The sequence below is a fragment of the Acromyrmex echinatior genome, chromosome 1 (genome assembly GCF_024713525.1).
Source record: "Acromyrmex echinatior isolate Ae372 chromosome 1, ASM2471352v2, whole genome shotgun sequence".
Classification (NCBI taxonomy): Eukaryota; Metazoa; Arthropoda; class Insecta; order Hymenoptera; family Formicidae; genus Acromyrmex; species Acromyrmex echinatior.
Window position 1 is genome coordinate 9,189,201 of NC_141852.1, and position 20,745 is coordinate 9,209,945.

The 20,745-nt window shown below is 35.1% G+C and overlaps 2 protein-coding genes across 9 annotated transcripts; one reads left to right on the plus strand and one right to left on the minus strand.

Annotated features, from left to right (window-relative positions):
- Positions 1-41: 41 nt before the first annotated feature.
- Positions 42-3,651, plus strand: LOC105146589 (putative tRNA (uracil-O(2)-)-methyltransferase). The gene is made up of 4 exons (XM_011056943.2): positions 42-718; positions 901-993; positions 1,071-2,123; positions 2,692-3,651. Exons 3-4 carry the CDS (start codon positions 1,164-1,166, stop codon positions 3,565-3,567), a joined length of 1,836 nt encoding a protein of 611 aa, XP_011055245.2. The 5' UTR covers positions 42-718; positions 901-993; positions 1,071-1,163; the 3' UTR covers positions 3,568-3,651.
- Positions 3,644-20,578, minus strand: LOC105146587 (uncharacterized). Of its 8 annotated transcripts, none has more exons than XM_011056939.2 (25): positions 20,129-20,578; positions 19,413-19,647; positions 18,838-18,953; positions 18,310-18,618; positions 18,006-18,140; positions 17,467-17,631; positions 11,746-11,877; positions 11,371-11,508; positions 11,175-11,292; positions 10,759-10,901; positions 10,228-10,450; positions 10,013-10,091; positions 9,726-9,861; positions 9,504-9,643; positions 8,887-9,240; positions 8,490-8,724; positions 8,031-8,268; positions 7,822-7,931; positions 7,504-7,737; positions 6,915-7,264; positions 6,708-6,849; positions 6,502-6,614; positions 6,176-6,431; positions 5,808-6,084; positions 3,644-5,184 (listed from the first exon to the last, which is right to left on the minus strand). In XM_011056939.2, the coding sequence occupies exons 2-25, from the start codon at positions 19,513-19,515 to the stop codon at positions 4,040-4,042; spliced, it is 5,391 nt and encodes a 1,796-aa protein (XP_011055241.1). In that variant the 5' UTR covers positions 19,516-19,647; positions 20,129-20,578; the 3' UTR covers positions 3,644-4,039. The 8 variants fall into 8 exon arrangements, with proteins under 8 accessions (XP_011055241.1, XP_011055240.1, XP_011055239.1 ...); XM_011056938.2 differs by having other exon boundaries at positions 18,838-18,965; positions 20,248-20,577; XM_011056937.2 differs by having other exon boundaries at positions 18,838-18,965; positions 20,129-20,577.
- Between the last annotated feature and the right edge of the window lie 167 nt (positions 20,579-20,745).

A 20,745-nucleotide genomic window follows, 5' to 3' on the forward strand; every position in this document is an offset into this window, starting at 1 on the left:
ATAGAAAAATAAGAACTAAGTAATTGTATCGCTATTAGATAAGATATTAAAAAATTAAAAATGTGCCAATTCATTCTTCTTGACAAGATGTGCGTCATGATTATAAGAGTAGAGATAATATTTCTTATAGCCTTGCCTCTAATTTTTCTGTATTTCACAAAAATTTAATTTTTGTATCTTATTTTAATTTTCACTGATTAGCTTTTTTTTTTAATTAATACTGCAATCTTATATTGTTAACAAAAGATAGAGTCATAATTTGTCATATAAGTTATCTATTGGCACAAATTAATTATTTTAAACGAGAAATCTTTGCTTTAATATTTTTACCGATTAGTATTTATTTTTTAATTAATACTACAATTTTATATTGTCAACAAAAGGTAATATAAAAGTTATTAATTTGCTTAAATTATCTGTCAGTACAAATCTGCTTTGAACAAGAGAAGTCTTTGCTTTCTATTTTATCAATAGTGGATATATTCCATAAGACTTGCTATCAATACACGGTACATTGAAAATAGTAATAATAGAAATGGGAAGGAGAGAGAAACTTACGATTCCACGTGCGCCTCACGATTCCCGAGAAACGATGGCGAACCGAGTGATCGGCAGCGCGACGATAAATACGTCTAAACAGTTGTATAAATATTTATTGCGTGAATGCGAAAAATTACCGAAACATACGCAACAATTTTACAAGCACTCGGTCAAGCAAGTAAATACAAAATGATTTTCTGATATAATGATAATTTAATAAGAAAGTTAAAGAATGTTAAACTAAATCTCTTAATAATTATTACAATTTTTGCAAGAAAAATAGATCTGAAAAGTAGATTTGTAACAAATTGTCTATTAATAAATAAACTTTTGTTATTGAAGACAAAAATTTTTTCCTAGAGCTTCAAGCAGCATGTCTCGGAGTCCGATGAAGAACGCATCCAGCAAATCATGGAGAAAGCACTACTAGATGCTAAATGGGTGATACAAAAGGTATTCTCCTCGTTAACTTGTATTAAATTCGTTATTTGAATATCAGTAATAACTTCTGGCTTTTTTTTTTACAACAGTATAATCAGCCAGGTGGTACTCCAACGCCCAAATGATAAATCAACATAAGTTGTAATTGAAATATATGATAAATTAGTATTAGATAGAAAAAAATGAATTTTGAGGAGATTGTTTGCGAGACCACTAACAGCAGTAACTCACAGTTCTGGAATGCCATTGGGATCTGGATAAAAAATCCTCATGTTGTTAATCGTCGGATCCTAGCATCTCAAGAGCTATTAATGATCCAAGTCAATTGTGACGTTTTAGATATTTTCGAACATGTTGAAAGGCTAAAAATCCAAACTGATGATTTTAAGTGCGACTCAACGTCGGGAGATGTAAAATATTTATTAGACACTTTAGATATTGCGGAATATTGCCAAGTTCAATGTACTGCAAATCCAATCGAGACTGTGAATGATGATAAGATTTACCTATGCGTAAAAAAACTGCTGCCTCGAAACACACAAATATTTTCGCCTACGTTGGAATTCGTATTTATTGACAAAAAATCGGTTAGCGTTACCAGTTTTCACAAACCGATTGTCCTAGGTAAACAATCTCTAGGTCTGAATATAACCTACAGAATACAGCATCACGAGTATGCATCTACATGTATAAATGTATGTAAATCAAACGATAATTACAGCAGAAGCTGCGATTGGCTTAAATCTAAGTTCTTTCCACGATTGATAAAATGGATAAACAGTGAAAACGATAACACCGGTCCGAGGATCAGTTCCCTTAGTCTCATCTCCGTCGAGAAGTATACCTTGCTGTACAATCGACTGAAAGAGAAGTATGGCACAGGAATGGTGAATGTGTGGCCGGAGAACACTGACCCAACGAAGTTCGTTTACGAGGATGTTGCGATTGCTACTTATCTCTTATTACTCTGGGAGAAGGAGAGACTGGAAAAGGGAACGAAAGAGCTGCAATCATTCCTTGATCTTGGCTGCGGAAATGGCCTTCTCGTCTACATCTTGTCTAGCGAAGGTCATACAGGGACAGGAATCGATTTGCGCAGAAGAAAGATCTGGGATCTATTTCCAAAGAGCACTCATTTACAAGTGTGTGAAAACTTTTTTGCAACCGTTATCGACTTGAATAAACTTGGATATTATATCAGTCCATAATTAAAAGCCATTTCTCTTTTGTTAACAATTTTGTAATTTTATGGATATTTTTATTTCATATATACTAGAAATTGATAAACAAATTTATGGACTGACATAATATTTAATAATGCTAATATTTATTTTATATTTAATATAATTTTGTTTTAATTACGTCAGTCCATAATTAAGCTCGCGTTTCCCCTTGGTTAGCAATTTATTGTGATCTTATGACTAATATTTTTATTTCAGTATTAGAAATTGATCCATTTATATACTGATATAAATTTAACAATGCTAATATTTATTTTATCATGCAATTATAATTTTATCTCATTTTAATTATGTCAATCCATAAGTAAGCTCGTGTTCTTTTTTCATTAACAATTTATTGTGATCGTATGAGTACTCTTTATTTCATATATATTAGGATAATAGACTGATATAAATTTAATAATGTTAATATTAATTTTTATCAGATTTAATTTCGTTTTGTTTCAATAATCATATGGTTATTTTGTAGGTCGGTACAATCATTCCATCCTCAGATACAGTCTTTTCTAATGTAGACTGGATCATAGGGAATCACTCGGACGAACTCACCCCGTGGATTCCCGTGATCGCTGCGCGTAGTTCCTATGAGTGCCGATTTTTCTTATTGCCATGTTGCGCCTACGAATTCGATGGTAGCAAGTATCGACGATGCAACGCTGCCGAGAGTCAGTACTCAGAGTACATGTCCTACGTTAAAAGTGTTTGCGAAGGTTGCGGCTTCTTCACATTAGTGGACAGATTGCGAATCCCATCGACCAAGCGGACTTGTTTCGTCGGATGGAAGAGGACTTACGCAAAGGAGAATATCGCGGCGCTGGATACCGATATTCAGAGGATTATAAACGCGAGGTCCCAGGTAGAGAGTGTAAGAACTGACACGGGAGACAGCGAATTGTGGTCCGCGAGTTTCAAACCGAGGAACTCGACAGAACAAACACGGAATTGCACACAGTTGGATAAAGAACTGATCCTTGAGATAGTAAATATAGTCGTGGCACATCTCCTTCGCGTGAGTTGCAGAATACCGTTGGAGCGGAAACCTGATAAAACGTGGAACGCCGGCGGACAGATCGACATCGGCGAGGTGGCGAAGCTGATCGCGCCTGGAATGCTGCAACAACTACGAAACGAGTGCGGCGGGCTGCAAACCTTATTGAAGAATCACAGTCACATCTTCTGCGTTGCTCAGGGAAAGGTGCAGTTTAGAATTCCCGGCACTGGCAAGAAGAAAAAGAGGAGGAAGAATGCTAGCACACCTTTAAGGAAAGTAAAACCTTGTTGGTTTCACAAGAACCATCCCGACGGGTGTCCCGCTCTCGAAATCGACTGTGACTTCCAGCATTAAGTTTCTCTTGTTTTGTTATTCTGTTTTGTTATTGAAAAGTTTTATGTATTTATCTATGTTGAATTAAACGAGTATGTAACAGTGCGTTTTATTTTATTTAAATAAAAGAAAATAAATGTCAATTGTGTCGATGCTAAAAAAAATGAAATTCTCGTACAACAGTTTCATATGCAGCTCGGTGAGATACAAAATATAACAATAATCAACTAAACAAAATTAAATTATATCTCGAGTACAGCATACTGTTACATTACAGCATTAGATACATAAAATAAAACATTCATCACAGCTTTGATTTACTTAACGTTCGAAATCTTTCATTCATATCTTTTCATCATTTAAAAGCGTAATATTCAATCATCGATAAATTTATCAGTGGCACGTTTTTAATTAGTACATTATATTATACATACAAGCGATTTGCTTGCAAGTCACAGGGTTGATTTTCTCGAAAGAACTTCTTTTAAGATATTTACTTGAGAAAATCTACCACCAGTATGTCGTCCAGATTTAGCAGCTTGGTAGTGGCGCCTTGATTGTCTTGTAGAAGTGTGCCCAGCATCTGCTGGCCACTCTTCAGTTTTTTAACATCGAGCATGACCGTCTGATGGAAGCGTTTCAGATGTGTCTGCAAGTTGCATTTTTGCGTGAAAAGGCGCTTGCAGTGCGGACAAGAATACGGCCGATCACCGGTGTGATGTTGTTGATGTAGATGCAGCGTAAATTTTTGCGCAAACGACTTGCCGCACTGTTCGCACTTGAACGGTTTTTCGCCTGTATGAATACGTTTATGTCGTTCCAATTGATACGGTTTCATGAATGTTTTTCCGCATACATCGCACTCCTTATTGGAAGGCTGCGCCGAAGCTTTCGCCATAGTTACTGTCGTTGTTTGATTACTCGTTTTTGCTTCAAACACACCGACGCTATTTGTATCTTGAGTCTGAATTTGTACCATAGGCACAGGAGGCATACAATTGTTCATTTGAATAACTGCCGTGTTGCTCGTATCCGCGGTCGTTGTCTCCCCTGGCACCTGACTTATCACCACGTGATTGGTGTTACCCAAGTTGCAAGCTTCCTGAAAAGGATCCGGATTAACTAACTCGATCATGTTAGTTGGCATTCCGGCGCCGGTAGCATCGGAACTGTTTGTCGTTGATTGCGTCAGCAGGGTATCGTCCGTTTGAAAAGTTACGAGACCATTTGCCAACAAAAACTGCAGATTCGCGACTAGTTCGTTGTTTTCGTTCACAGATAGTATAGAATTGTTATTGAGGATTGTCGTGGTGTCGGTATGATTAAACGCGATTTGATTCGGCAGATGAACCGCAGTACCGAGATTCACTGTTTGCTCTAACGTGGAATAATTCAGATTCTGCGACGGCGCAGCTTCATCGTTGATTATGGCAGTCGTCGTTGTTGCATTATCAAGAGAACTATTGCCGAGTTTTTCAAGGCTCGCCGCTGCTTCCGCCACCGCAGCGATCTTGGAGTGTTTCGGCTTGCGTTTTACGCCACCCTTATGCTCTCTTGCATGCTTCAACATATGTACCTTCTTGTGACCCGAAGTACGGAATCGAAGATCACACACGAGACATTTATATGGTTTTGAACCTGAAAAATTTAAGACGTATATATAATTATGCATTATCATTTTTCTTTCAAGCTAAAATTCTCATATTAATTTAACATATGTAACTCTAACATTTAACTCGTGAATAGTCATCTGAGGTGTTTTACATCCCAGCGAAAAAATGCAAATTGTAAAATATTGTTTTATATGGATATAATTTAAAATATTCAATAATTTCTTTCGTTTTTAATAACTATTCTTTACGAATTTTTAGATGTGCAATTTCATCGAAAAGAATAAAAAAGCGTTAAATCAATTAAAATTTTTTTTTAGAAATACTACTTAATAAGTTACTTAACGTGTTTATTCTGTATTAATATTTGTTTCTACTTACTTTTTAAAAAAAATTATGTTTGAATTGATTTTCATAATGTTCTCAAATCGAAAAACAATTAATAAAATATGTGATATGTTGTTAATAATAATTATTTTAATGAGATGTAAAAATGTTCCATGTGATTATTTACATAAAAAAATCAGGTGACTATTCCCGGATTAAAAGGTAAAATATTTAAATAGTAAAATTCTTCTTATATTGTAATTATTCCTGATGTTATGTGTAGAACATAAAATTATGATACATAAAAAAAATTCTGGAAATTACCTGTATGCAATCGCATGTGAACCTTCAAACTGCCCTTTGTAGCGAACAAGCTGCTACAGACATGGCAGCAGAACGTCTTCTTGCCCGTGTGAACCTTCATGTGCGAGTCCAAAGTACACTTGACCGCGAAGCTTTTGTTGCAGTGATCACACTTGTAAGGTCGTTCACCCGTATGCGTGCGAATATGCCTGATGAGATCGCTTGGTTTACGGAAAGTTTTCGGGCAGTACTTGCATTTATTAGTGTATTCCTTTATTTCTTTCTTCACTATATTTTCCTGAACGATCAAATAACGTTACAATAATATTATCATCCACTTAACAAAAGCAAAACTTTGCGAATCAATGCAAATATTTGCATATACTTACATCAGCGCGGTCCATGCTTTTTTTCTCGGCGACTGCGGCCATCAAAACCTTCTCAGAAACAGACGGGTTTGAATCTGCTCGGACATCCAGCGTTGTTAGATCGGATGGTAAACCGGAACTCGAGGAAATAACATTCTTCTGAGAGCTATCCGGTTCCATAGACGAAACATTCCAAGTTGTGGTGTGCATTTTGCTGTGATATTTCATTTGCAGTTTGCTATCCAGTACTTTCTGACATATCGTGCATTTCCATCGCCTGTGTGAAAAAAAATTATGATATCTTTTATTGAGAAACATCTCTCGTTGTTGTCAATCAATTCACTTACTGCTTGTTCATGTGCATCTTCAGGTGCTTACTGAGACCGCGGTTCGTGCAGAATCGCTGGGAACACTCGGAACATTCATACTCTTTGTCACCGCGATGAGATTTCAAATGTTCCTGTAATAATTACGTTAATTTTATATAATTCAGAAAGTAGTCGCGATTTTATGTTTCAATATACGAATATCTAGGAATTATGTTTCTTTATACCTTCAATCTCTCTGTCGTGAAACCTTGATCGCCGCATACGTGACATTGCAGCAGAGTGTTACATTGCGATATTTTGGCTGAGTTGTCCGTTATGCCAGATGAAATAAGTGTCTTCGATGGCATTGTACTTTGAAAATTCTTCCTACAAGCATTGCTTATCTTTTAATTGTTCGACAGTAAATTTACATATGAATTAAAATAACTTACATAAAAAAATTTCTTTCGTTTTCACACGACTTAACATTACTTTTTTGTGATGCCTTTTCATGCTCATTCATGCTTTGCATCTCCGATCCATTTGTGGTATCCGCTTTCGCGATGACTTTTGAGTACTTTGACGGGCATACTTGCGAAAGTCTCATTAATTCCGAACAATTTTCTTTAGGATTTATTACCACCAGATGAGTATTTCTCGTAATTTGAGAAGTGTCTATATTGCTAGTTGTAGTAACTGGAATAGCTTGTTTCTCTTGTTGACTTCCCATGGATCTGGGCAAAATACTGGACATACTCATAGAGTTGCTCGGATTTAAACCAATGTCTATATCATTATCCGTCTGGAAAATGGATTGTTAGTAATTTCATGCTTATAAAATATTAGGTGTAGTAAAAAGAAATCCATTATTTTTCCAATAGATGGCTCGTCTACGCGTGATACAGATTACTAAAGCTATCTATTGGAAAAATAATGGATTTCTTTTTACTACATCTAATATTAGTACTTCATTAAAATACATGCTTTTGTATCGATATACATAAATAAAATCATCGCTTCTGCAGTAGAAAATACAGTCACCTGCAATGTTATTTGGTTCATATCAAATGAATCAAATTGCGACATGAATATGGTATTGCCTGACGATTCCAGAGATTTGTTGTGTTCATATATAATATTGAGCACTGGCTGTTCTCTGGAATTTGTGTTCGCTTCGTCCATCTGCCTCGGCAAATTGTTTGTTCCCAGTTCGAGATTCATGCCCATGTTGAATAACTGCTGATTTAGAGTTTCTTCTATCTCTCGTATACTTTCCTACAAGTTTTTCTAAATTCATGCATCTTTCTTTACATTGCACAATACATTTATGCATCTTTTATGAATATTGAACTTACGTACCGGCGTGAAAGTTTGATCCCCTGAGTAATTAGGTAACGTGATAGTACCAGTTTCATCGGCATGTAAAGTTTGCGACGTTCCTAAATTAGTTGTGTCGACAGATAAATTTTCTGAAATTATACATATCAGATCCAGCTTTAATTCTCGTCAATTTCTAAATGCTTCATTATTTTTTGTTGAATTTTATATATAATTTTTGGAAAACATACGATTCACTATCGATGGCGTTGTATTGTCCGGTAGTAAAAAGGATTTTTCTTTCTCCGTGTTGATATTTTGAAACTGATCAGAGAAAGCCTGCGTAAAATCTGGTGCCATTTGCGGTTGAAAGGACACCTCCATATCTTCGGTGAGAGTGATGCTCTCCGGTAATGATGATGTAGCTTCCTTAGCTTCGCTCGAAGGCTGTGAATCTTTCTGAGCTTGCATCTTTTGTTCTTCCAATTGCTATTTATGCATATAAGATTTTAATACTTTCGAACACTTTTTGTAGCGTTACACTAGAGAGCTTAAAAGAAAGCTACGTCAACAATGGAATTACATTTATATGTTTTTGTCATATGACAAGGTTGTTCAAACTTGTTGATTGACTACAGGGCAGAGATTCTCGGATCTCTATCCTGTCTTAGGCTCTCTAGTGCATTCTAGCGTACATTAAATATACTAACCCGTTGTGCCAGTTCGTGTTTGTGTCTCTTCATGTGCTTTCGGCAATTGACATATGTTTTAAACGTTTTGTGACAGTATGGACACATGTATGGCCTTTTATTGCTATGTGTGACCAAATGTCTCTTCATGCTGCTCTGTGTGGAGAATTTCGTGTCGCACACAGAACAACTGTATGGCCTCGTATCGTCGTGCGTATGTAAGTGAGATTTCAGAACACTGTTCGATGTGAATCTCCTACAAATCAGAAGACATAAACATTTTGATCAATGTCAAATATGTTAATATTTAAATTAGTTAATAGATTGATTAAAAAATTTGTTTTTGTATTTCTATATAGTTCTCATGCTGAAGAAACTTTTTGATTATAGACTAGAAATGTCAGATTCTATATCGAACCTATCGCATTTGGAACATTTGTAAGGACGTTCGCCTGTATGCCTGCGAAAATGTTGCTTCAAATGACTAACTTTCCTGAACGCCGCGTGACAAACCCAACATTCGTGCGGCCTGGTCACGCCGACATTTTCGTATAATTGTTTTTGTTTTGACTGCACCTGTGCCACGCTGATTTTATTACCAGCGTCACTAATGACAAGTGGTTCTTGCAGTACCACTTGTGGCACCAAACTTTCCGCCTCCGGCGATATCTTGGGCTTCTCCCGCGTGTGGCTTTTCATGTGATTTTTTAGAATCGTGCTTGCGCTAAATGATTTGTCGCATATATTGCACTTGTGCGGTTTCGTGTGTAATCTGAAATGAGGAATAGGTCTTTATTAATAAGAATTTGAATACGATCTTATTATGTCTTGTGTAAAAAAGACCAGAAAAAGTAGAATATAAATAATAAAGAATAAAAAAAGTCTAGAATAAAAGTTCATAGACACAGAACTGAGAACATAGAGATGAAAATATGCATTCAATATTAAAAAAAATGAAGCAAGAATAGATACATATAGAATAAATAAACATAAAACATAAACATATGAAATCATATAAGAAATATTAAAACTTGCTTTGTGTGAGCGGTAAGACTGTTATGACACGCAAAGGTTTTGTCGCAGGACTCGCAGGCGTATTTCTTCACTCCAGTATGAGTCCGCTCATGCGCTATCATTGTCGATTTTAGCGCAAAAGAACGCACGCAATACATACACTGAAAAATATAGAATAAATCAGAGATATATAATATATATGATCGCATTCTACATTTTCAAACAAAATAAAAATTAACTTACTTTGAAGGGTTTCTCTTGAGTGTGTACGCGCAAATGACGTATCAGATCCGACGGTTTTTTGAATTCTTTTGGGCAAAATGAACACGCATACCACCGTACATTTCCTACGCAGCGTTGTTTTATAGTGAGATACTTCCTGCGGATATAGATAATTGCTTTTTTATTACGCAACCATGATAAATAATACATAAAATTTCATTCATTCCGGTGGATAATCATATATGTTTTTAAATTGTTAATTTACTATTCATCACGATTTTACGCTCTCGTTTAAAATAAAAAATTACCTCGAAGTACCACCAGCAGTTCTGTCTACTAGCGTGACATACGACGTTGATGAATCAGTCTTTTTTGGTTCTGCGGTTTCTGCAGGCAATATTAGACATTCATTGTATTATTCAAAATATTTATAAAAAATTACGTTTATAAGCAATTTTATATTTATATTTAAATGTAATGCTTATCATTTAATAAATGGTATCTAATTATAAAACACAATTACCTTTCAGAATGACATCGTTTTTGTTTGGTAAACCGCTGTTTTTTAATGCCTGTTGCAAAATATCATTTTGTTCCGCACTTAAGGTCGTAGTTCTTGTGGAATCTGTTGTATTATTCACAACGGATTCCAAAGATGCCAATTGTGATATAACACTGTCGACGGTCGCGCGCATTTCAGCTTCCGACGAGATAGGATTAGTTTCTGAGGATTTTGCGCTAAATTCCTAACAAACATAACGATTCTAATAGAAAATTCTTAGCAGAATCGTAAGACTTGTAATGTATTCTCGTAAAATTTGTAAGAACTTATGACTAATATTTTAATTTTATGCATAAATATCTTTATTCATAAATATCTATGATTTCTTGTAAATTTTATGGCTAATAAAAAACTGTCTCTAACAATATTGTATAAAGGTATAAGCACTTAAAAATTCTTACAGAAATATATTACGAGTCTTACGATTCTGCTTAGAATTTAGGCATCAGTTTGTAATTCTGAATCATTCTGCATAAGAAATATCATATTTACCTCCGAGGTAACAGAATGCATTCGCTTTATGTGTCCATTTAAACTGCCCAGCCTCTTAAAGACGCAGGAACAATAGGAACACGCATACGTTGATTCACCTTCTGGTGCATTGTGCACTCTGAGTATATGCGCCTTTAAATTTCCTTTAAAAGAATAGACAGTAAATTCGCAATGATTTGTTAAAACGTATGATATGGCATACTTAAAGATGTTTCTGAATTAATAATTCGACTGAAAATAAATAATTTTTCATAAAAATAATACAAAAATAATACTAAAATATTTTTCACGTGAAAGATTTTGGAAAAATAATTATAAGGATTGATAACGCATTTCTCTAAGCTTAACTTATTTCTTTTTTTTATTGTATTATCAGTTCAGAGACATTTAACATGTAATTTTAAATTTCCTCAAACCTTTCTGACTAAACTTGGCGTTACAGAGACTGCAGGCATGTGGCCGAATGCCCTTGTGTTGCCATGCATGGATTTGTAGCGAACTTTTTTGCGTAAACGCCCTGTTGCAGACGGTACACTGCACAAGAAAAAGCGTATGTGTCAAACTATCATTCTAAGTATTATCATCAATAAGTTCCTTTCAGAAAGCGTTTACCTCAAAGGGCTTTTCTCCGGTGTGTATTCTGATATGTCGTATTAATTGGCTCGGTTTTTGGAAAGTCTTCAAACATATGGTACATTTGTACATTGTTTTATGTTTCGTTCCTCTCTTAGTTTGCTTTACTATCTTCGTCTGTAGAGAAATAAATGCGATAAAACTCTCGGGTATGAACGCGATCTGTTTATTAAAAGCACTCCGAATGAAAAAAGAATAAAGCAAACAGAGAAGTTAATTACAGTTTTATACAAAAAAAAACAAAGAAAATAAAATAAAGATAAAAATGTAAGAAATAAATACAAAATAAACTAACGCAGCATTGTCAGTGTTATTGAACTGCTTATGAAACGTAATAGGTTTCTTTCTATTTACCCTGTAATGCTCGCGAATGTGCATTCGGTAGAGTGCAGGCTGCACGAATTGTTTGTTGCATAATTTGCATTTCCGCACATCCTCGCTCGCCCACTTTTCTCCATGAAGTTTTAAATGCGCATCCAATTGGGCCTGTTATAATACACATAAAAATAATTTAAATCTTTACAATAATTATAAATTATTCTACATTATCTCTTTCATAAAATTCATCAAAATTATCTTAAATTCTTCATAAAATACATATCTCTGAGCGGCTACTATTCTTGCTGCTATATAATAATTTAAGGATTACTGTGATCGATGTACCTTATAATACTGTGCGCTGATACCAAGTGCGAGATGGAACACGCGTGTGCAAACGAAGAGGAGCGCGAAATTCAGACAGTCTACGGCGAAAGACATATCGGAAGACGGCACTGTGACTCGGATTATGTCGTGTAACATAAAGTAATATGCGCTGGCAGACAGTGGGTACTTATATGGCAGTGCTTGATGCAAAAAGTAGGACGAACACAACGCGGTGAACCACCGAATTATAGTGGCTATCGATCGGTCGTTTTGAGAAAACGTCTTTTTTTCAGAATCAACGCTGATAAAAAATGAACACAACATTGAACACGAAATTTGACTGTTACTATCGCGTTTCGATAGTAAATTATATATGTCGTATATATATGTCGTATATATGTCGTACATATAGGATTCCGCTAATAAATCGTGTCAAGCGATAAATCCAAATTAAGAAGTCGCTCGCAGCATTTTTCATCATCTACCGGTAAAGAACATCGAGAAAGAAGAAGCGAAGTAAATTAAAAATCAGACTACTCAAGCGATTAATCATACATGGAGCTTTATTGCATTGCGTCCACGTGGTGATCGCAATTCGTGGTGCAACAGCCGGGCAAAAACTCGATTCCCACTCTCTCTTTCTTTCTCCCTTCTCTTGATACTTTCTTCTGCTACGCTCTTCTCGCCTATCTTCTCTCAGAGAACGTCGTATCAGAACATGTAATAATTCTTTTTTGTGTTTCGTATTTTCTTTTTCTCTGCCACTCTCCTCCGTATCTTTCCACTCTATCTTTCTTCAGTGAATTTCATCTCACGGTGCATATAATAAAATTCTCTTTCTTCCTTTTCTCATCGCAGCGTCCAAAATTGGCAGTGACAGTTTCAAGACGATCTCGAGATCGTGGAGATTGCCGTGCTCTCTTTAATTCCTACACATCGCCGCCAGTATCACGCCTCCGAAGGAGGACATTGCACTTTTTCCGCATACTATTAGCGGTTCAGCCGCAGCAGCTTCCTCCCCGCTCGTTTGATCTTGCCAAAGACGTCCAATCTTCCTCGTCATTCCTCTTCTTCTTATTCTCTTTTCCATCCACGAGTCGTCGTATTCTTCTTCCTCTTCCGCTTGAACATCCTACATGACCTCCCGTATCTTCATCTTCATCTTCTTCTTTGTCGTGCGTTTCTCTCTTCTGAGACTCGTTTTCCCTTTCCAGCAGTAAAATGCAGTAAAAGCAGCAGCAGCAGTAGCACTTCCTCCGTGATGACGAGATTTCGGTTCATCAACGACCAGTTCGCCGCTCGCATCTCGAATTTCTCATGTCAGACGCTGCCGTCAACCGCCATGGGATGAGTCGGCGATCTGCATAAGTAAACTTAAGACGGCATAACTCGTAAGTTCGTAAAATTTTATGATAGAAGATTTTACGAAGATTTTAAATATTCCAGATGAAATGACAGAAAAAGAATTGATGATAATTCTTACGATTTTGTCTTTGCAACTTTTATATATGAAAAAACTGAAGGTTCAAATTTCAGAAAAATATCTCAAAAATCTAGACATACAGTTTGTTGCAATAATTATTCATTAATTAGAAATAAAAAAATCAAACATGGCAATAAGATCAAGAATAATTTCTCCCGTCCTTAAAATTCTGAATTTTATCTCGAGCATTAAAAAAATTCACAGATCGGATATATGATATTTTGCAGTAACAATTCTTTATGGCAAAGTGCATCAAATCACTAGAGCACAGAACATCTAATCACGTCGGACGTAGCGATTCAGGAAACGACCTCCGGCTTTGATACACCGCCCACCTTTGAAGAGAATGTATTATCGCTAATTATTCAAGCATAGTCTTTCCAAAATAATCATAAATTTACGTTACATAAAATAACACACTTTGAATTAATATCGAAGAAAACTAACGAAGAGCTTCTTGTAAAAACATATTACAGCGCATTGGAGAAACTTCACTGGATCAAAGATTGGAAGAATCAGCTTCGTAGAAAATCTTTGCACATCTTCCTTCGTTATTCAGAAACGAGGACAATCTAAGTAGTGCGAATCATTGCAGCGGACGGGCGAATTGGCGTGTCAAGTGTCATGCAAACGCGGGCGAATAACTTAAGACTGAAGAATAAAAAGAAGACGGCGTTCTTAAGGGACGGAGTTTCCTAAAATACGATCTCGGGGAAGCGTCATCGGTTTCTTCGAATTAAATCACTCTCTTTTTCGCCACTGTTCCGTACGCCATCGCAGATTTCGCTGATAGTCTCTCTCTTCATCTTCTTCAACGCGTTACGTTGCAGTCAGATTATTATTCCTTCGTGCGTAAACATGAGCGTGAAACGCGCCATTGCGAAAGATTACACTGTTTCTCTGACTTAGGTTTCTTCCGCGAAGAAAACTTGATCTTCCTTATGCCTTGATGCGGCACGTGGTGATCGTTTTTATATCTTAATCCGATTGCAATTTAAATGTCACTTAGAATGCAAGCGATCTTGGCGGAGAATCGAGTGATTTTCAGGGTTAATGTTATAAATAATAGTGAGTTATCATCGGAACAGCGGCTGTATATCCTCACTTTTCCCGGTAAAGTTCAACGGTTCGTTTCTTATCAACGGCGTAACAGCGGTCGCACTTTTATTTCGCTTGACAATCTTTTCGTTCCGTTGTCTATTTTGACTTCTCGCGAACTCGTTTTGTATTTATTATTTTTCATTGGTGTACGTTCATTGTAGATTATCAATCCAAGACGTAGATTATCAATTGAGTACCGACTCCACCTAAGCAACAAAAACGCACATTAATTATTTATGCCTGCAATTCTCTCTCCTTTTTGTATAAAATTGGTTTCACATGTTGCACACTGTGTACTAAAAGGAAATACCATCTGCACGATTTCTATCACAAACTTCACTTTCGGGGAAAGGCGAGAGATCTTCTCGAAGACCTTTCAAGTTCGGCGCCAGAAAAAATATACGGATCCATGGACGAGACGTGTAAAAACTGCCGGAACGATAATAAGTTACATTCCGAGAGAATATTCTTCCCCGTCGATGTTTGACAGAAGACAAGATATTAGGCTGTGAAGATCAATGAAATTATGATATAGAAAAAATTGAGTGTCCCCAATTAATCAATTAATATTACAAAGGAACAGTTCATTTGCAATAAATTTCTATTATTATTGTTTTGTGAGTTTTCTATCTCTTCAATGGTAAATTCCAAGGATATGGAATAACAAGGATGTGCAAGTAACTTTCGAATATGTGACCATGATTTAATCAATGCATCACGAAACACAATCTCTAATTAATCCAAGGAGAAGTTAAATAATAGCCACGCAATCTTGTGAATAAACAAACGTAAAGTCTCCACACTGGAGTTGCATTCCACTGACATACGTCTTGATTTTGACAAAACTGCACGTTCTGTAGAAAGGATATGCGTTTGTAGATGCACGTGCACACTTCACGAGTATTCGTTACTCACTGACGAAGCGTCTGTAAATGTCGCTTACGTCGTCGTCGTCATTGAAATCATCATATTCGTCGTCGTTATCGGTTCTCCTTTCTCTCCACGTACTTTCAGATTTATCCGAGAAATGTCACAGTAGACGAATTATATCAAATCTAATAGCTCGAAAAATTCAAATTCATATCATCTTTATATAAACAGTCTGTTTTTTTCTCTACATTTTTTCTTCGATCTCCTTTGATTCTTCTCTCTTTTTTTTCTGAACGTAATTATTATCTCTCTTCGATATTAACAGTTAATATTTTTTTATTTTCATATTTCCTTAGTCTTCTCTATCTTCAAATATATTGCTCAATATTTATAATGACTATCTCTGTGACTAAAATTAAGGCTTATATCGTTTTCTTTCTTTGACTCTTTCTTTATTTATAATAAATTGAATTCTTAAGCTAGTATAATCCTTTCTGGATATATCCATGATCTTTTTCTCTATATTGATTTTTTTTTGTTGTAAACCAAATGCCCCACCTAAAATGAGTATTTGTATACAATATTAAATACTGGCCGAGAAACGCATGATACAGCGACGCAACGCTTCCTGGAGTCTCCACATTTCGACATCACACGAGCGTTCACGCATGTGAGTGTAGACGCATAGTGCGTATTGGTGGTCAAACATGAAGCCAATCGGCGAGAGATCTGTGTGAGATCATGCGATTCGGTTGCGTAATTCGTGTGCGCCCCATTAATACGACCGCTGTTGCCGCCCACTTGCCCACATTTTACAACCCACGTTATCACGGTCACGCATGCTCGACAATCGGCGGTGATTTTTATCGTTTTCGTAAACTTAGAAGATTGTTCCGGATACATGGGATTGCATCATACTGAGAAAACATCTTCTCCTAGCAAAAACGCACTTTCTTCTACTATACTGATCAATTAAAGGGCTTAATCGAGAACTTTAATTGATCAGTAGCAGAAGAAAGTGCGTTTAACGTGTGTTATCTCGAATATATTGATTCATTCCATTCCCTCTTATTTAAATTATTGCTACAATTGTACAGATACTTCTATGAATATGTAGCAAAGATGAAGCAACTAAATACCATTAATGGCTATAAAGTGTACAAGGCCGATCATTGCTAGCATACTTTGACGACGCTATGAGATAATGTCCTCTTAATCTTCGAGAACATTGAAGGGAATTATTAAATCATCTCTTCTATTTATCCTGCTGCAGTCTGCTATGAAGAACATGGTGAGAATCGCGAGTTCCTCTTTTCTATGATTATTTGATTTTGGTTGGATAGCTGGCGGCGAGCAAATAAATAACGGGTCACCGAGATCGATTCTTGATTAGACGTAACATCAAAATCCATTTTGTTCAGTTTACTAATAAAATCAAATTTATTCTGGCTAAATTTTATTCGATAATTTTTACTAAAGAGAATTTATTTTTACCAATCGTTCAAGATGCTATAAAACAATGACAAATACAATTCATAGATTTGCGAGTGTTAAATAGGTAATTAGAATTTGTATGTTATCAATCGAGGTTTATGACCTCGACGTAAACTAGGACACGTGAATCAATTGAGAAACGAATAAGCGAACACAAGGCAAGCAACCAATGTTTTAGACCTTAGCCGCAATAATTATGAATATTGTATTCATAATGATGAATGTTATCGGTGGTCTGCGCGATCAGCAGAAACACATTAGTAGAATAGCATCGATAAAGCAATCTTACGTAGCGCGATACAGCTTTTATAGACTGTTTCAAAATCATCAGAGGTTTCAAAAACCTTTGTCTTTTTGTGATTAAAATTTTAACTTATTAAAATTGTATGTACAAAATTGTTGAATCTTGGACAGCAGTCCACAATTTTACATATAGAAAAAAATTTCCTTTATACATAAAATGTGAATAATCTCAAACTTACCTTCGTCGAAAAGGCATCCTCACACTCCGTGCAAAAGAGATTTTCCTCCTTTTCGTGCAGCAACATATGAGACTTGAGACTCGCCATTCTAGCATATTTCCTACCGCATTCGGGGCATTTTGGGTCACCGGTATTATGCGTTGCCATATGAAGCGTGAAATTTGTCTGTAATGATACCATTATATAAAGTTACTAGACTGAATCTATTGCAAACACATTCAAGATCAAGAAGCAATTTTCTCTCTTACTATTATTAATTTAATTCTATAAAAGATTAGTCGCATCGAGCAAATTTATTCGGCAGAAGTCTTCTAGATATATTTTTTAGTTATGTAATTGTTTTTCTATTTTCTTCATCATAATATAATTTCTTATTTATGTCATATATATTAATTAAATTATGTACAGCGACATGTATTATATATAATGAGTATATAATGAATACTTGATAAATATATCAGTTTCCTTAAGATAGAAACATATTACGAAATTCTTTTCTCTTAAAATCTCAATGATAGAAAAGATATTAAAAGACTTACTGGAATATTAAATGATGCTGGACATTTAGGACATCTATGCGGTTTTTCTTCGGCATGATTTTCCATATGTTTACGGTATAATGCTTGTTTAGTAAATTTTTGACTGCATATATCACACTGCAGAAACTGCGTATTCTATAACAAAATATTAATATATAATTTTGTGATAAGAATAATTTATATTATATAACGTATAAAATAAAATTATATTCTTATATTCCTATGTAAAATGTTAACAGCTAATTCATTTCAGATGATAAAAATATTTTCCAGTTGTAGATATCAATCAATAATATTAACATACTTGCGGATTTACTTCGTTCTTCTTTGGTCTCCCTGGAGATCTTTTGTAGACGTTTTGTATGGTATTAAATACAGGCGTAGATTTGCTTTTAGTATGATTGTTAATTGTCAATTGTCCTTTGTCTGATAACACACTGCTATTATCTCTAATAGGTAATAGATATTCTGTAACTGCACATTCATTCGTATCTTGTACTTTTAATTGTTCCGTAATTGCAGATCTAGTTTCTAAATATTGCATCCGTGGCAGTAGATTTGTTTGTTGCATCGCAGTTCCCGACAGACCCTGCACATTCATTTGGAAAATAGGCTGAAATAGAAAAAAACATATAACGTCCAACAAACGCAGATCATCTTATTATTGCTCAACGCTTTTAAAATACTAGATCTGTTTTTTTTTAGCTGAATTTCTTGTGCATAGTTCATTTTTCCTCTTTTTTTCTCTTCAACATGAAAAGAAAAAGAAGAATGATAAATTATGCAAAAAAATTCAGCTAAAAAGAACAAATCTACTATTAGTTACACATACCGAATGTAAAATAAAATTTCCGTCCTCCGTCTTTATCAATGTTGGAGATACCATGTTATTCTGTGGCATAAATGTGATTGGTGTTGTCATAAATTCCAGTGTACCGTCCTCACGTTCTGAAAAAAAATCTTTAGTGGTTTTGACATTAATAGAACATATACGTGTTCATTAGACAAATTTCTGTTTATTTATTTAAATTACAATTCTGATAAGTCCAATGAGCTAAATATGCAATTCTATGTGTCGATAAATCTTTAATTATTATGCATATAGAAAGCTATATAATATATGCATTGCAGTTATAAAGTTATGTATACAATTGTATTCTGATTTTCATTTTGATCATTCTTAATGACAGTGCCAATATATACTGTCATTGAACATTATACTTGGTAAAAAAGTGGTATAATGGCAATGCAACAATATCAAATTGTTATCAACAGAATCAAGATATTAGATATCTTCCAGTTATTATACTTATATTGTTTTAATTATTATACCTATATTGTTTTGTTATATCTATATTGTTTATAATGTGTAATATATATTAATATATATTAAGTCTATCGTCTTACCATCTACTATCAGTAGCGCATGACCGTCATCGGTAGTAATAAAACCAATCACTGTATCATTAGAACCAGTTAGTTCCATAATCACATTCTGTTCCGTCAACATGTTGGTATATGTTTAATGCGACAAGTAGTAGTATCGAACAATAAACAATATGGCTCTCACAAATTCACGCTTCCTTGTATACAATGATGGATCCAACTGCAGATCTCAAATGTTCAACAGCTACAGTTTTTACTGTAACATAATTTGAGCATTAATAATTGAGTATCAATAATTCTAAGATAAATACACAACTTTTTTTTTATTTCTGCACTAGAACTTTCTTTCTCCCTTTAACTAAATAACAAACATATTTTAAGTTCTGTATATTATTTAGCTAAAAATGTATATTTAGCTATAGAAAACGTATCTATCTGGCAACCAATACAAATATTTGACTACAGTTTTAGGCTACAATTCTGTCACATAACTATATCATTGATGAATTAATGACTAGAATGACAATTAAATTTTAACATAATCTAATTATGTCAAGTTCAAATGTTTGACCACAGTCTAGACTACAATTCTGTCTTATAATGAAACTCGAATGTTCAACAATTAACTCACTGATGTATTATTAACTGATCATTAACGCATCAATGATTACAGAAATCTTAATAAACTTTAATCTCTGTGCAACTCTAACCTACACGCAAAACGCGTCGTCTCTTACTTGTTAAATATGAATCGTATAGGGCAATCGTATCCGATTTGACGCGAGAAGGTGCCTTCTCGAAGTTCTTTGCCTTACTTTGTCTCTCGTGAATATTTAACTTTGGAATCTTCATCTACCTCAAATGCGTCCATATGTTGTTTTCTTGCCGATCTCCCTCTTCCTCCCAATCCCCCTCGTTCACGCAGATGCGTATCGTAGCGATTACCGGTTCACTGCTCGCGCTCGTCTCTCGCATCCAAGATATCCACTTCCTTTCTCCTTTACCTTTTCGTTTCGTCAGCTGCTATCAACGAATTAGCACAAATTAATTGACTATTCGCCATCGACGTTCGCCATTGCCGCCATTCGCCGTTGTGTTTACACTTTACAACAGTTCGGGCCCTAATCGAAAATGGATTAAAATGCGAATTGAAATTTTTATTCGTATTTTCAGTCCATTGATTCCAATTAAATTCCAAAAAGTTCTTTTTTCCCTTCTTTCGTTCTCTTTTTATATTTTTCTTTTTTTAATCTCTCTCTCTCTCTCTCTCTCTCTCTTACCTATTTTAAATCTATTTTGTTCTATTGAATTCAATTGAATAAAAAAAGAACCTTTTTCTTTTATTTTCAATTGG